Below are 18,473 nucleotides of genomic sequence, written 5' to 3'. Positions count from 1 at the left end.
AGACAGGTGACACAGGTAGTGCAGATGAAGTCTTTCCCTCTTCTGATGATAATACTGACACTCCTGTACCAGAAGAGGAAGAGGGGGTAGAAGAAGATGATTCAGAACTTGAGACAAACAGCCAGGTCCCAGTCAGAAGACTTAGCCAGGCTAACTTAAGCATACATGGGAGTCAGTATGGGCAGCCCTCATACAGACCTCCAAGTGGGCTTAACCAGAGGCAGAGAAGAGGGAGATCCCACTCCAGGGACTCTCTCCAATCTCAGGCTTCAAATGGCTCTCATGGCCTTGCTCAGAGAGGGATGACTTCCCCTCAGAGAAGGGAACATGAGGCAAAGATGAGAGAAGCTGCTCTTAGGATTGAGAAAAACGAAATGCTGCTGAGCACGGTAGCATTACACCGGGCACTGTGCACTGGTGTCCCTAGGGACTTTAAGTGGTTGTCAAACAATCAACAATACTCAATAGCGGTTCAAAACAAATCAATCAAACATTATATATCCATTGTTTTCATCAATTGTATTCATCAATGAAAATGTAATTTCAAATTCGACATAACAAGTATAATAAACAATGACATCAAATGATCAACTTAAATTTTGCAGTGTACAATCATTGCATCATGAACAATATTTGCAGTGTACATCAATTTGAAATAAAAACCAAATTCTTGCGAACAGCCCGATGCATTTCGGGACAGTGACGTCCCTTCTTCAGGGGATATCTATAGAGGGAACAAAATTTAACACATATATAGTTTGTCCTAATGCATTTGTTAACTAATACAAAAGTAATAACTTCAGACTTCCACATTAGAGGGAAATATCTGCTCATTATGAAAAAAGATGAATGAGCATGGAGAAAAGCTGTTGTAACAAAGAGAAAGCAGTAGCCAAATAAAGTGAAACCTCAGAAAATTGTAGAGTTAAAGAATGATCGCACCATAGTGACAAGAACTCTCTGTGCAACACGTACAAAATATTTAAAAACGTGGTAAGTGACATGCTGATTAGCCAAAGAGACTCCCCTGTGTATCAAAATTTAAAAGGGTGCAGAACACGAATCATCATAATCAAATACCTGGCTGAATGGAACTGCCGTGTGCTAAACAACAAAATCACAACAACTTCAGTGTAATTACCAATACGCCGTGGTACAAATACCAAATGCCGTGCACCAAAAAGGTACACCCACCATATAAACAGAAAGCCTCTCGTCGGTCCTGAAAGCCAACAAAGCAAAGCTGTGTAGAAGAACTGTAGAAAACACAGGAACCTCATATAAGACACTGCCGGCTTAGATTACGTTTTGGAATAACTAATACTGTTGTCTCAACTCACTGAAGAAGAGATTACAATGGGTATAACCAGTGTAACTGAACCACTCGACCCTCGGGTGTGTTCTAGTTGAGTTAGTCGACTTGTATTTAAGCGTCCTGTGAAATGAAACGGAACACGCTCTGTCACCCGCTTTAGTCACACAAACTGGCTATCGCTGGTCGCCTAAACATATTGAGCAAAGTGCTTTAAAGTATATCTTACCCGAGAAACAGATGTTGCACTGGGAAACCGCTAACCCGTATGCCTCCAACCGGGAGTTAACCGCCTAAAGGGTAAAGACGCGCTTATGGCGTCCGGAAGCGCATAGAATAGTAAACAGCAACAAAGGACTATCTTGATTACAAATGAAGCGCCGTGATGGAGTGGTGCAAGACAAGGATATTTACAAAATCCTATACTCAAAAGACATAAGGTCATAATAAGAGCTAAACCACAACAGGGTGCGTTACCATTATCTTGCACATAGCAAAAAAATTATTTGCTGCCTGAAAGAATTGATCTAAAAAGGTGTGCTCTCTCCACCCCCAATTTTCGCATTATTTATTCAGTCTAGGGGAAGTAGAACCCATTGCATAAGATGTCGTTCGATTCAATAACTAACATAACTGATAACAGGGCCAACACCAAAGCATACACATCTGATGAGGCTAGTGACATTTACGCTCTTATACAGGAGGTTAAAACTTCAGACACCCATGGTGGGTCTATCACGCAGCAACTGCGTCAACTTGAATTCCTAACAAGGCGACAGCTTAATCAAAGACTACACACCTCTACCCTTGTACAGTATCATAAGGCCAAACGTATTCCAAGGGGACTTTGTTTAGCGATTAAACCACTTTTATTTCGTTTTCATTTAAATTCTGGTTTTATGGATAAGTGGTATTCTATTTTGAATAAATGTTCTTTGGATTTGATTTTGCTTATCATTGAAGAACTGTCAAAAACAATTCGCGATTTAGAGTAGGAAATATATTCACTAAAGAGTGAACTTGAAATTCGACTGGAGTCACAGGCTTGGAAATTGCAATTAGAAGTCCTTAACCAGAAATTAGACAAATATGAAAGAGAACTACAGGAGGGTAAGCTACGTAAATATAAGAGAGACACCATAGATTACAAGCTCAACGAAGTCTACACTTGGGCTGAGATTTATTCAAAAAGAAGGTTTGACCAACGTAAAACAACTACCACTATTACTTCTTCTGAAGAGAGTCTAGTGTCCGATAAAGATACCACAATGAGCCGTACACCAGCGCACCAGTTAGTGCAGTCCCAAACAGCTGGACCCTCGACCTTGGCCATTGAAAAATCACAATCTTTATCCACGGTGTCTTTTTTAGAACAGGTTCCGGATTTAGACCGAAACACCATCAGCTGCCCTAAAACCAGGAGAGGACAAAGAAAAAGCAGGACTGTCCTTGCGCAGCAGCAAGACCGTGACCTAGTCATGAACATGTCCTCAAAAGAGCTTGAGCCTTGGCAGCTTGCCGTTTTGAACCGTGGCATGTCTTTTGTAGCAACTAACACGACAACACTATTACAGGTCCAAGCTGATTTTTTCAGATTTATGAGACTTTTGAAGTTGCGCCACTTCTTTACAAACGTAATTCGCGATGACCCACAGCGTCCAACACAAACAGAGCGTCCTTTTGAACCCAAAACCACGTTTATGCCCCCAATCTCGCACAAAACGTTGGACACTTAAGTCAATTCAATTATAAACTTTATTCGGTTAATCAATGATAACCATGGAAGTACATACAAGAAATTCATTAAAAACGAAGTATTATACATGAAATGTGTTCTAAAAAATATAATTTTAGAGGGGGTAATCTTCAAAGGTTACAGCATTTTTTTAAATTTCTTACAGACAATTTGATTTTCGTAATCTAAAAACATTTTTAAAAAATTCTAAAATAGATGCCACTGTTAAAACAGTATCTAATTTCTGCATTTCTAAAAAGGCTAGGCGGCAGCGTTTCACATTCATTTTCTTTAAAATTGGGATAATCAATTTCCTCCGATACAATGTATAAAATTTACAGAAGAATAAAATATGAATGTCCCATTGAGCTGATATATCGTCACACGGGCACTTAATTAAATCATATGACCAGGAATTCATAACAGGGAAACTGAGAACTCTAAAAAGAATATTTAACCTAAAATGTGTCAGGACAAACCTCTCGTAGTTACTCATATGTAAGGTTAAATACGGCTGTAATTTATCCTGACTCAATATCAGTTGATGTGAGCATACAGTCTTTTTTTTTGTTTCCTCACTAGCTCTTTTGTCTTCTAGATACTCCATACATTGTTTTTTTAGTACCTTCCTTGGTATATTGCACATTGAGGTAGGATCATCAAAATATTTCTGGCAGTCTATTTTTACTAGAAAGTCTTTCAGGTAGACAAGCCATTTGATCCTGCTCACATGTTCTAGATTTAAAACATCCATCATAATGGTTCGGTTCAGTATACACTCTTCAGTAGTCCAGACCCTATGCCAGAGTAGTATAGGCTGGACTTTAACTATATCTACGATGTATGGCTGACCTAATTCCATATGACAAACGTAACTTGAGACACTCTCAGGTACTGCTAAGATGTATCTCAGAAACGTGTTTTCCATTAGTTGGATGGATTTTATATTCGCATATCCCCAGATTCGCGAGCCATAAATAACAATTGATATACAAGTAGCATTAAAGATTTTTAAGAGTTCTCTAATTGGCTTTTTCCCCATTTTTTTTGTAAAATCTTTCAAGGCCATTATCGATTTAGAAAACATAAAACTTCTTGCTTTTATAGCACTTGCCCATGTACCAGACTCGTGGAACAGAATGCCTAAATAAGAAAAAGTAGAGGTGCAATCCAGGGGTCTCTCCTTAATAAACATGGTTTTTCTCCGTCGGTTATTACCAGGGCCACAATATATTGTAAAGGTTTTTGTGCAGTTAATTTTCAGATCTAAATTTAACATGAAGGTGTTAAAACATGTTAGCAAGCCCTGTAGGGCTAAAGGGATCCGTGCCATTATGACTGCATCATCTGCATATAAGAGTGCAGGGATTGTTCTTTTATCCACCATGCGCATATCCCTGCACTCTTGCAGTAGAGTTCTTTCAAGGTCATTAATGTAGACCAGGAATAAAAAAGGTGCCAGAACGCACCCCTGGCGTACCCCACGGCCTATTCCAAATGATCTGGAGCACTCTCCGTTCTTCCCATAGCGAACGGATGCAGTGGCACCTGAATATAATTCCCGTAGAAAGTGAATAATAGTTTCTTCCACCCCCACGGTTTCTAATATCGCCCAGAGTTTACTGGAGAGAACTGTTCCGGTCACGTGTCAGAGGAGGAGTAAGAGTGTAGGCGACGAAGGCAGCGGAGGCGAAGAGAAGGTGGCGGTTTTGCCGGCAGCCGCCTGGGGTTTCTACCGCGATTCCAGAGCTCCTAGCCGGGGTGAAGAGGTCGTGAAGAGGTCCGATCCCCACCGCATACTGGACATCCATCTGTCTGGCAAGGAGGTGAGGCTGCGCAAAACCGGCACAAGGCGCAGGGAGCAGAGACGCGAGCGCGGCTGCCGATAGAGGCAGCCGCGAAGTAAGAGCCCGGGGAGCTGACCGGAAGGCAATCCGACCAGGTCTGATTCGCACGCGGTCCCCCCGTGAGCTCCGCTCGCGGCCAGACTCTCCCAAGCTGCTCCGCCGCTGAAAATCCATCCTGCCTAATAACTTCAGCCTCGGAGACTCATAACCCACTTACTCGATCCATCACGCCCCATTTTGCCCCTGCAGCTTGCAGGAACCATAAAAAATTACAGAAAACCCATAGGAAAAACACAGCTTCCTGATACCCGAACAAAACAAAACTGATAAAATGTATTTGCTGTTTCAGATCACAGGTCATAGGAATCAGGAGTCAGGATTCAGGGGGCTTCAGGGGGCCTATTGCAAGGCTCAACAATGTCTTCAACCCACAATCCATCAAAACCCATCACATTTCGCCACTAATTGATAAGGCGAAAAATGGTTGACGCGGCCAAGGAGGACGAACACCCAACATCCCCCAGCTTTCCATACTTCCGAACTTCCATCACCAATAGACGGCGGCGAGCAGAAATATAGTAATGAGAACAAGAAATTCGACGCTCTTACAGCGCCAAGAGAAACCCCGCCCTCATAAGACAGCAAAGTGCCTTAAAGAAAAAATGCTTTACCCCTCTAGTGGAGGGGCGTCTACCATGGGGCCAGATTATAGAGAAGAAGTAGCGGAGGAAGAGGCGGGGGTAGAGGTGAATTATAATGGAGATACCATAACAACAACTCCCCAGGTAAACAAGCCCCAACAACGTCAGTCTACACCCCCACACGGGTCAACGCCAGCACCAGATACGGGCTCACCTCTAAGTAATCACAGAAAAACAATCGCCAATATAGCTAGTAACAGAGACATACGGGACTTTTTCTCTCATAAAATGCCTAATTGTTCACACCTTTATGCAGACCAAGAGAACGTCATAACTAACTCGGACACAGCCACTAATCCATCAGGAAATAACATTCTTTTGAACCCAGCAAACCCACTATCACCAAAAATAATCATAGTACCGGGTGGCCTACCAGCCCATATAAAAACTACTCCGGCTTTTGACGAGGTCGCGCCCCACTAACGGGAACTGCCAATCATACGCCAACACAAATTCCAACAAAGATGATCCTATAGCAACTGGAGTTTGGCACAACTCCTTCTAACGTTTCAACAAACAGTTAATGCATTAAATTACCACTCGGATAAACTGGACGTGCAGGTTGACCTCCTGAACACCCTAGCCCTGTTTACGGCAGGGATAGATAACAAACTCGACAAATTGAATAACTTAATATTAGGAGCACAAGCCTCGACGAAGCTCATACAGTCGGTCTGTTGTTGCTCCCCAATCATTGACTCACTTTCTTCGCTTCCAGAATTTCTATCCAGTGTCATCAAGGAAGTCAAGTCACTGAAGGGGGGTAACTCATCCACAAATCCTGGTTTGCAACAGCAAAAACCACTGTAAACGGACCAAGATTCTGTTAACTTGTGGCCCATTACAAAAAAAGGCACTAAGTTAAGCGGAGGAACAGAACCATGTATAAACAAGCTAATCGATCAGCTAAAAAGCGGCCACCTCCAGCCAGCAACATCGGGTTCTGACCCGACCGAAGTGACGACTGAAAACGCCGGGGCCCCTAGCGGGCACATAACCCACACGCACCACCCAGCGACCAGGCCAATGGCCAGCCCAGTGACCCTGGCTCCCTCCAAATCGGAAGCGTTGCCAGCTCTCCCGCCACCATGCAGCAAGAGAGAGCGCAAACGTCAGCGCAAAAATACAAACAAAACAAGGGCATAAGCAAATGCCGCACACCTGGAATTTTTTCCCCTCTTTACGAAGGTAGCTAACAAGAAAGCTTCAAGTGAGACGGATGTACCACCAACCCCAGTAACTCTCAGCGCCTCCAAATTAAAAGGGGATTTATCAGCAAACGTCATCCAGCCATCCTCGGGGAGTTCCCAAGACCTAAGCGAGCCAGCCATGGGAGCACCAATTGAAGAACCAAGCATAGCTATGGAAAATCTAATGATTAAAACCATCGAGCCGAGCCTAACGGGGCCCACAGTTACATTAATAAAATCTAATCTAGCGCTGGCCACAACCCCTCCTTGTGTGGATACTGTAAAAACAAGAATGAATCTTACAAAAACAATTTACAATCAAAAAACAACTGTACCCAAAACCAGCCATCCCTCATTGAAGGCCCCCAAACTGCCCAAAGCAACAGGAGCAGAAATCAGATGCAGGCCTGTCCACTAACAAAACCAATAAGTCAGCCCCAAGCGTACTCAAAGAAGAGAATAAAAATGATTCCTCACTTTTTCATATCTTACTGGCACCAGAATATAAATCAAAGGGTCGGCAAGATATCCTTAATAGATCTAACATAATAAAATGCGTGGAAGGCATTCCGGGGTTTGCAGGCCTGGCATCAGAGGACATAGAATCCATCGAATTCCTCCCACCAAGAGGCACTCAACCGTCCGAGGTAACGCTGGTGTCACTCAAGTCGGCCAGCTGGTCAGGAACATTTTTGAACCACAAGACCACCCTGCGGGATTGGGGCATTAGAGTGTATCCATACTCAATCCAGGCTATCCCATCTCTTCACTAACTCAGCCAACACCTCCGCAAAATGCTGGTACTACCAGATCGGTGCCTCACCCCAGACCGTATTCGATCTTAAAAAACGCGTCAGGATCCGAGGAACCGCATAAAATCTCCCCAACGGTGGTCCCCAAAGTTGAGATAAGTAAAGGCTGGGAGTGGCTTCCAGCGTTTTTGTCAACCAAAGGTCAGATTGACCTTCTGAAGTAGAGCTTTTTGCCCATAATCACAATCTCCAAGCAATGCCAATTCCTCCAGCAGCTCTACCTATAACCGCTCCTATTCCACAAGCTGATTCCATCTTCCTTATGTGTTCTTGGAACATTAGCGGCCTTCATCAGAAAATCACGCACCCTGATACTTTTTCTTTCCTACGCGAGCATGCTATAATAGCCCTACAGGAAACCTGGGCCACAGAAGGATTTCCCGTTATCGGCTATATTGAATTATGGAAACCAGCACTCAGGGACAGTCATTATGGCCATGCCAAAGGTGGCCTCCCGATATATATATCAAATAATTTAAAAGGCCCAATCTCAAGATTAAGCATTGAGGAAGACTGGCTACTTGGGGTCAAAATTAATGCGTGGCGAAAACAGCGCCCACTCCTTCTCTTAAATGCATACATCAATCCCAACACAAGTACAAAAAAAGATCATTTGGCACGCCTAACGGAAATAATGAGCGACATAGCTGCGGAACACCCCAACTCAGACTGCATTGTCACGGGGGATTTTAATACCAACTTATTCCAGGGGGATCTAGCAGTCACTGATGGGCCCTTCTTATTCCCTATTACTGAGGCCGTGACACAAACCAAACCGACCAATCAAGCCTATTGCGGTCTGGGTGAGATCTGTGTGATGAAACTCAACAGCGCCGGCTACCTGGTAATGAATGGCAGGTCGGCGGGGGATATCCCCCCGAATTGGTCCTGGACAAACGGTAGCAAACACTCTTATTTGGACTACACCATCTGTAATGCGGACTTGCTTCATTGTCTGGCCAGATTCTGTATTCACCCACGCTCTGAAAGTGACCACAGGCCCCAGGTCATATCGTTTAATATAAACACAGTGAAGCACAAACCCGCACCTCCAACGTGTCGGGGAACATATATGGAAAACCTTAAGCGCCTCAAGTGGAGTGAAGACATCAGCCCGATTATCCTACCGGTATGCATGGAACGCTTAAAAGGCGGAAACGATCAAGATGCCTCTCCCATTGTAACATGGACGGCACTGTGCTCCCATCTGACTAACTGTTTTCCAGTAAAACAGCAGGCCCAAAGGACAATCCAGTCTCGCAATTTTAAACTTTCTTTACAGACAAAGTTACTTAAGAAAGTTAGGAACAACGCCCTGCGGTCACTTGCAAAATATCCTGGGAATAGTGAATGTTTAAATCTCTATCAAGCCGCCCAAAAGTCATTTAGGCTGGCGACCATCAAAGACAAACAGATACACGAAAATCAATTCTGGTGCAAACTGGTGTGAGAGAGTAAGAGCAAAAACCCAAGAAAATTCTGGGCCTTAATTAACCACGCTAACCCGAGTACTTCAAGCTTTGGATCAGCAAATATCCAAGAGTCTGAATGGGCATCATTCCTCACAGACCACTTCAGGTCCCCAGAACATCTAGGACCCACAGAATGTGGTTCGCTGAGAGAGATCGAGACCGGGGCTAGCATCAAGCGGAGTGCACCCACCGAGCTGCTAAATTCAGTTAACATGGACTTTCAGGTGTCCCAAGACAGAGTAGCATCGGCTGTGACTAAATCAAGATCAGATGGAGCACCGGGCCAAATGGCCTGCCTCAGAATCTCTTCAAATCGGATATAGCTTTTTGGTCAGGAACCCTAACAAACCTTTTCAATTATGCCCTGAGAACCGCAACAATCCCAGACTCATGGCGGGGTGCAATAATACATCCAATTTATAAATCAGGATCCCGCGCGGTCCCCAACAACTACAGGCTTATTGCTCTTTTGGACATTGAAGCCAAGCACTATGCAGGCCTCCTCTTGGAGGACCTGAAACTATGGGCAAAGGAATACAATCGTATTCCAATGAATCAAACGGGGTTTGTTGCCAACTCAGGGACCATGACCAACCTTCTAGCAGTGTCAACAATTGTCGACAAAGCACTTTTAACATCTAGGACAGTGCTTTGCTGCTTTGTCGACTTCAAAGCAGCATTTGACAGGGTCCCTAGGGCGGCCTTATGGGAAAAGCTCAGGAAGTGGGGGATCCCTGACAAACTAGTGGAGGCAATCATTCAACTTCACTCTCGCACCTGGGTCCGAGTGAAGTTAGGGTCCGGCATGCATCTCTCGCGGAAAATTATGACAACGAGAGGTGTTAAGCAGGGATGCGTGCTGGCCCCCCTTCTCTTTAACCTGTTCATAGCAGACCTGTCGATGACCCTGGATGAAACCAATAGCCATCCGCCAAAGGTGGGAGGCATGGCACTTAGTAACCTGTTATATGCCGATGACCTTGTTCTCTTCAGCCTCACCAGGGTCGGGTTGCAAAGGCTTCTTGACACATTGCTTCGTTATACAATAACGAATCAATTAGAAGTCAATTTAAAGAAAACTCAAGTAGTCCCCTTTGGGAAGAAACGATACGATGGGGGTGGGTGGTCTTTTAACAACATAAGCCTTGCGATAGGCCAATCGTACAAATATCTAGGCGTCCACCTGGACTCTAGAGGTAACCTTATAAGACAGCGGCAGGAGATTGCAGTTAAAGCCACGACCCTTGCTGTGTCTTTATATAAGCTTTCGAAAAATCTTTCAGGTCCAACTTTCTCGCTCCTCTTGGAAGTCCTGAGAGCGAAATTTGGCCCTACCCTATCATACGGGATAGAGTAATTCAAGGATAAATTGAATACGGCCCTAAACCAACACACCACCAAAATTTATAAAAAAGTCCTTCAGTTGCCAACTTCTGCATCTGCCGCACAGATAAGACTGGAGATGGGGTTACTAAACTATGAGGTTTCCAATATCGGTGTATACCTAAACCTTTGTCACAAGCTGAGACAGGCTGACCCAGGCTCATTAGAATCCTTAGTCTGGCTAGAAATCTCCCAGAAAAGCCAAGGAGGAATGTTTGGTCGCCTTTTTAAGGACTATATCCAACAAATGTCAGCAGGCGACCTATGGGCTCTTAATACCAGCCAGACAGCGTTTAAAATTGCCATAAAAAATGTGTGAGAATAAGATCACTCATCACAGACAAAGCACTATTTTCAAAACGCAGTAATTCCTGGGCCCTTGTAAACTCCTACAGCCGGCTACTCCCCGCCGCTTACCTTTCCTGCACATACTCATTGTACCTAAAACGTAGCCTTATAGCTATTAGATTGGGCGAATGGCGTTTTCTGCAAGATCTACCCTCCTGGAGACGCACGACGGAAGATCTAACTTGCAGAGGGTGCGGTAAAACGGCCGAAACATTGTTGCACGTGGTTTGCCTTTGCCCAGCCTTTAACTCCCAACGCAGGTGCAAACTAAAAGCTGAATGGAACAGGTTGGGCGCCCGAACTTGCAGGCAAGCTATCATTGTGGCTTTGAACTCTGAAAACACTGATTTAAATATAAGATTAACAGAGTTCATCCAGCAAGCATACCGCAATTTCAAGCCAAAGAGGTCCTGCTAAATCCCCCCATTTTACCTCTCTTTTTTTCACTTAATACACCTTGGGATACATCCCAAATTTCTAGGGAGGATGAAATGAAAGTTGGGTCGCCTCTCAGATGTATGATATTCCAGCCAGGGAGAGTAAAGAAAAATGGGTGATGTCCTTTGTATATTAGGTTTTAAACTTTTGTACTACTTTTTCTCTGGTTTTATATTTCTTTTAAAAATTCTACGGACCCAGGATGGTGAGGAAGCGGAGGACTTTTATTTTTTTATTATGGCTGGTTAATTGACTGTTTTGCTGTTTTTACTTTTAACAGTTGTATATAATGTGAATTATGTAATCCTCTTTTAAAGATATCTGTGTTATATCTAAATAAAGAAATTTACTACTCCGACTTTGCCTAACAACAACGCCGGCTTAGTTAGCCCCCATGCATTAGTAAATCAACAAACCAGGGACACCCAAAGGGTTTTTCCAGCCGACGACGCGATCAAAGCATACCAGGCAACAGGGCTGCCCCACACCAAGGGGGTTGGCGAAATTAGCACTTCAGCACTCAGTGCACACGCAGAGCCATTTCAAATCTTTGCAACATCCAACTCAGCCCTAGTTAGCCCTGGTTTTGACCATAACGGCATTAGTCACAATCAACAAGACCAGGGGGCGGACCACATAACGGAGAAGCAGCCGGCTAAACTGGATCATCACCTTGAACTGATTAACGACGTCTTGTCCTCAATGGTAAATGCAGCCATAATGCACGCCGACAAGTTAGACGTCCAGATAAGTCTTCTTCACACAGTCGCCGGCCTGATAACAGGCATAGATTCCAAACTAGAAGCCTTGAACTCTTTAATTCAATGCGCCCAGGCAAATACCATAGTCACATCCAAGCCACAGGACTGTGGATGTAGCCCGGTGTTGCTCTGCCTGGAAAAACTGCCAGTAATAATGAATACACTGATTGAAGATCTAAAAGCAGAATCCAGCAGGCATAGGAGCAACGATAATTCGAAGCCGTCAAATATTGATAACACTCTACCTGGGACACAGACGACTGCCGACTCTAATGGCAAAGAACTCGAGCAGGACATCACAAAGACGTCGGCAGCGGAACCAAGCAGCACACCAAGCAGGACACCACAAACAACTATAGACAAATGCAGCATCGCTGCCAAAGAACAAGTAATCTTAAACAGCTTACAGGTGACAAGCCTTGAAACTGGCCACCTATCCCGGAAAAATAATAAAAAATTTAAAAAGCTAAACAAACAAAGAAAAAGCAACCATAACGATCCATCGTACTTAATCGCATCGTGGTAATTTACATCGCCGTCACTACATCGCAATTGCAGTCACATCGGCCATTTTAGCATCGCACGATGTTGCAACGCAAATGCGGCCATGCAATAGGCAAGCGTGTCACATCGGCGACATGACAACGCGATGGTTTAGCCCGCACGTTCAAATTCGTTCAACCCTGTCCATTTGAATAATCTGACTGGCGCTGCCTGCGTCCACCGGGAAGCCCCCAATGACCATATCTCACCATTATGAAACGTGCTGGGATTTTTATTTGGCTGAGTAGCAAAAGCACGCACATCAATGTCGGTTTCAGAGTATAAGAAATGAAGAAGTGTGTCCTTTTAGCACCTTAGAAATATTTGAATGAGGAGTGGCAGCTTGCAAAGGAAACGCGAGGGGAGCAGGTCCAAAGAGACTCAGCGTCGAAGACACACCATCACCATTTTTGGGAAAAGTGTAATTGCCCGCATTTGACGAAACAGCAGACAATTTAAAAGAGTATAACGTGTAAAAAAAAGCTAAAGACCAGATAAAGATGACAGCTGCCGTTATGCTCGCAGAAAACCACCCTGCAGGCTCGAAAGCAGAGCAGTCAAGCTGCCAACTTGTCTTCTTTATTGGTTATGATAAAGGCAGCAAGGGAAGGCAGACGATATATGAGAATCACTTGCGTGCAGTTAATGCTGCGCAGGGATTTCAACTAACATGAGATATGGACCGTGACTTGAGATGCTTTTTTTCTTGGCACTATTATCTACCTTGATAGTGTTAAAGATGTGTTTTGTTGCCTTAGCCACTGATGCCGAGTTCTGCTGCTCGCTCATTGTAATGTAACATTTGTATCCCTCTATATATTGTGGCGGCCAATTTTTGAATGGGCATCTGCTGAATAGGTTTATCTGCTACCTTTAGTCAGTTCCATAACGTAAAATAATGGCAATGAGGGGCACCCGAGTTTCCCATATCCCACGGATATTTATTGAGCTTCAGCTGAATGGGGCTCCCTTCGAATGTCTGGGGGCCCACCTGTGCTCCAGGGGCTGCAGAGGCCTGCCTTCCACCCTTCACTATTACTTATATTCGGGTGTTGCTTTCGTTGGTCGTTGGTCCACGCAGTCTCTGCCCTGTTGATGTAGTGGAGTGCTTGCGTCCTTTCTCTTTTTTTCCTTTATCTCTAGCGAGAGTGTGTTTATTTTGGCAGTATCACTTTGGATGGCCTCACTTTTTAGCTCTCTTTTATACGTGAGCTTTGTAAGTTCCCTGGAAGAAATAAACAATAGTTTTGTTTATGATCACAGCCTTCTCTCCTGAACTAACCCCTTCTTTAAATTTAGTTAGACCCTCTTCTAGTCCGAGTGCTCTCTTTATATCAGTCGACCTTAATGTGTACCTATTTCTAGGCACTCTCGAGGAAAGTGTTACAGTGCACACGAAAGGGCTGGGACACAGTAATTCTGCATGCGGGTGGACTTCTTGGGCACTCTCTGCTATGTTTTCTCTGCTGTTTAGAAAATGGGTTTTCTTTAATGCTGTTAGTAATACTGCCACTATTATCTACCTTGATAGTGTTAAAGATGTGTTTTGTTGCCTTAGCCACTGATGCCGAGTTCTGCTGCTCGCTCATCCATGGATATCTACCTCGAGCCCCGTTACACTCCCCGCATCGTCCTTGTACTCTTTCTGGCTCCTCTGCTTCCTTTGCCCGACATGGACCTGCATAGGACAACTCCTTAGAATATGCATCCTTAGAATATGCATCCTTAGAAAATGCAGCCTTAGAATATGCAGCCTTAGCAAGTGAAATTGCGCGCTGTAAAGTCTCTTAAATATGCCGGAGCCACCCCAGAGGAATATGCAGCCTTAGAATATGCAGCCTTAGCAAGTGAAATTACGCGCTGTAAAGTCTCTTAAATAAACAAATTCTGCTCGCATATGCGCTCCTTAAAGAAACACAATTCCCGATTCCCGATGTATCCCGATTCACGATGTAATCGTTAACGATGTATAAGGAAATGCGATGCACTTGCATGCGTCCTGATGACATGCAATGTGATGTCGTCTACGATGTAACAGCCGCGATGCAATGGCAGCGCGATGCGATATATCCGATGTAAGCGGTGCTTCCCTAACCAAAACGGCTCAATTAGGCTGTGGTTACTGCCGGAAACCAAAGAAACTCCTATGCACAGTAAAAACAACGTTGTGCCTACCACCCATCAAAATCCCCCAACCCTAGACGGAAAAGCCATTTGGCCGAATAACTCAACTAAAATCAATCTTGACCAAACCCCTGGCAATATACACAAAGGCCTAGGCCAACGCTCTAAAAATTGTGATAGAAGTGCCGCAATATCCAGCGGGCATCCCAAACTTCACGAGGAAGAAACTACTCGGGCAGACAGACAGGTACTACCTGAATCCCAGGTACTACATCGAGATAGCCCCTCGCCGACCAACGCGATGGATAAAGCCTTACATAGCATAACCAGAATTTCACCAAAGGAAGACAACCAGAGAATATGCTGGAAGGACTCCAATGACTTCAACAAGATAGCAGTAAACGAAACAAGCAAAGTTTTGCTGCCGACAACTAAAACGGGTACTATAAACCATGTAAACGACGAAGTCAATGCTGTGCCACGGCAAACCCGTCAGGATTTAATTAGTCAAGATTCATCCACAAAAGGGACACATAAGTCACATATCCCTCACACACAGGATGATCTGAAATTATGCCTCCATCCAGAAAATGCCTCACAGGGCAAGTGGGACATACTCAACCGCAGCAACTTACTAAAACTCTTTGCGAACATCCCAGGCCTGGAAAATATAAAGTCATCTGATATCGACACTGTTTCCTTTTTCACGCAAGGACCAGGTGAAACTAACGAATCTACAGAACTGCTTTTTTTAAACCCAGACATAATCCATATACTAAAAAGAAATTACCAATTACTGGGAGACTGGGGCATAAAGATCATGAGTCGGCCGACAATAAAATACCCTATGCCGTTAAAATATGCCCACTTGAAGAATCAAATTGACTCTAGAACACCGGACACACAAAGAGAGAGCTCGAAAGCAGAGTTGCCACTCCCACCCTTAAAAACACTCTCTATACTCCATGGGAGTGATAGTGGAACAAATACAAAACTGGCAAGCGATGGGTTACTCAAGGTCACTACAAACATTAGCAAAGGTACCCGGAGCTGCTCAATTCAGAACAACTCTATTGAAGATTGGTCTTGGGTGCCTCGAGCCTTAGCTCATAATTCCTAAACTCCGTACTGTTGCAATTAAGACTACATCACCGCATTGGCAGGCAGATTTACCAGGTACAAAACAGAAAAGGGAGACAACTGGGAAACAGAACTTATCTATTATGTCCTGGAACGTGTGAGGTAGCGCTCTGTCTTGGCTTAAGTCATTTCTGAGCAATAGGTCGTTCCAGATCTTCGAGGGAGATACGGTCTCCGCCAGCAGACCATTGAGCTGTGGGGTTCCACAGGACTCTTCTTTAAGCCCTGCGCTATTTAACATCTACATGAGACCACTGGCTGAGGTTGTCCGTCCGTTTGGCATTAAAATCATTTCCTATGCGGACGACACGCAGCTAGTGGTCTCTCTGGCGCAGGAGGACGGTCAGTCAACACCGTCAGGGCTAATGAAATGCCTCGAGGAAGTAAAGGGTTGGATGACGACATCTTCCCTCAAACTTAACGGGGAAAAAACTGAGCTGATGCTCCTGGGTCCCATAACACCCCTGCACTTTGACTCCCTTTGGCCCTCAAGCCTGGGCACCCCCCCAGTACCTAAGGACAATGTAAAAAGCTTGGGGGTATGGTTGGACAAAGCTCTGTCCTTTAGCACCCAGGCCACTAAACTTTCTGCAACCTGTTTTGGCCTCCTTAGGATGCTAAAAAAAGTTCTTCCACTCTTACCTATGGAAGCCAAGCAAGTGGCCGTTCAGGGCCTGATCCAGCCTTGAGTGGATTTCAGCAATGTCCTGTACCTAGGCGCCCCGGACTATACTCTGCGCAAGCTGCAGATAGTTCAAAACTGCGCGGCCCGTACATTGCTCCAGCTGCCCCGCAGACTGTCAGCTAAACCGGGGCTGCACAGCCTGCACTGGCTGCCAGTACGGCAAAGAATCGTCTTTAAGGCAATGTGCATCTCTCATCAGGCCTTTTGGCATAAAGGTCCAGTAATCAGCCGAGAATTAATTTCACAATACCATCCCAGTAAAAACCTTCGCTCTAGCCAGGCTTTCCTGGCTTCAGTTCCTAGGATAAAAAGAGCAAGAGCTGGTGGCAGAATGTAATCTCATAATGCCGCCAAGTTGTGGAATTCCCTCCCCTTTCAGCTCAGGTCCAACCCCAACCTGTCCTCATTCCGGAAGCAACTAAAGACATTTCTTTTTAATGTGCATCAATAACTGTTCCCCAGTTAATACCTCGGACAAGCTGCCACACTTATCTATTAGCGCTTGGACGCCCCAGGGCAGCAACTGCGCTTTACAAATGTACGTTTCATTTCATTTCATTTCATTTCATTTCGCGTAGCCGGGATACTAAAATTAATACAATATCCCGCTACACCCCTATTCTTCGCAGGAATAGATATAATCTGCATGCAAGAAACAAGGGCTATCAAACCAGTATCGATCGGGGGATTTGCGGACTATCACAAACCGGCTGTTAAGGAGAACATCTTCGGCAGACTGTCAGGAGGCATCTCCATATATATCAGGCTCTCACGGAAGATACAATTTAGGGAAATTGCAACAACGTCAAATTTGTATATGGCCGGCATTTTGAAATGCCTTTCATCAAGTAAGGGCACATTGTTTATACTACTGATCAATGTTTACTATAACCCTAATGGACGGGGAAAAAAGGAAAAGCTCTCCGAGTTATTAGAAGACATTGAAAATCTCCTCTTACGATTCGCCCACATGGACTCAATAATTCTCAGGGATTTCAACATACACAACATTGGAGACAAATCAGCAGAAAGCCATAGTTCCCCCCCGACGGAAGCATTCAACGCTCTCTTGCATGCCTATCAGCTGGCATCAGCCCACTCCCTATTCTCAAAGGATTCTCCAGGAAACCTCTGTCCGCCAACTTATAACAATCTTACCACAATTGACTATATCCTTTTAAGTTCTCGGCTACAGAGCCTAATGACAGGGTATAAAGTTGCACAGCGGAAGGAAAGTGATCATGCGGCTCTAATAACAAGCTTAAACCTGACAGCAGACAACCACCACACACTTAAACAAATGGGATCGACAACCGGTATTGAACAGCATATATTGGTAAGAAGGATTAAATGGGACGCAGGCCCTATACATAAGTTTGAGGAATGGAAAAAAGCATGGGTGGACGGCACATTAAATGATACAAACAGGGGCACAATTAAAGAATGGGATCAGCTTGCCTACAATCTAGTAATACACCTACAAGGAGGGAAAATAAGTAAAACTAACTATTACCCTAGGCACAACCTTGGTGATATCCTTGCAATCCGAGAAAGCGCGAAACTAGTGCGCACCAAACGAAAGACTTACCTGAAAACCGGCTCAACTAAAGATAAGCAACTCCTGCAGGAAACAGCAAAATTACACACAAAGCAAGTTTGGACGGAAAAACGGAAACAAACTGAAGGAAAGTGGCTAAAGATCTTTGGATTGTTGAGTCCCAGTAAAACGCAAGAGTTCTGGCAATACCTTAATACTCTAAATCAAGAGAGCACGCAGAGAGAGAACTCAATTGACTCTGACACCTGGATAGCCCACGTGACATCTTTATACAAAGAGGAAGGCATCCTAAATTACTCAAACACAGAACTAGACAAAGTAACACAACTGACTAACCCCAAAAATTTAAACACAGGGGAAAAAAGTTAGTCAACACAATATTAAAAAAAATCAGACCCAACGGAGCGCCAGGACTCTTTCAGGC

General features: G+C 44.4%; 1 protein-coding gene across 5 annotated transcripts in view; it reads right to left on the bottom strand.

Annotated features, from left to right (window-relative positions):
* Positions 1-559: 559 nt before the first annotated feature.
* KASH5 (KASH domain containing 5) overlaps positions 560-18,473 on the bottom strand; it is a 3,089,192-nt gene continuing 3,071,278 nt past the window's right edge. For all 5 annotated transcript variants that reach the window (XM_078655089.1, XM_078655096.1, XM_078655092.1 and 2 more), the window contains one exon: positions 560-724. In XM_078655089.1, coding sequence (XP_078511215.1) covers positions 593-724 — 132 coding nt within the window. In that variant the 3' untranslated portion in view covers positions 560-592. The remainder of the gene's footprint in view (positions 725-18,473) is intronic.

This window comes from Lissotriton helveticus, chromosome 7 (genome assembly GCF_964261635.1).
Source record: "Lissotriton helveticus chromosome 7, aLisHel1.1, whole genome shotgun sequence".
Classification (NCBI taxonomy): domain Eukaryota; kingdom Metazoa; phylum Chordata; class Amphibia; order Caudata; family Salamandridae; genus Lissotriton; species Lissotriton helveticus.
Note: the sequence above shows the minus strand (reverse complement) of the source record. Positions and strands in the feature narration are given on the sequence as shown.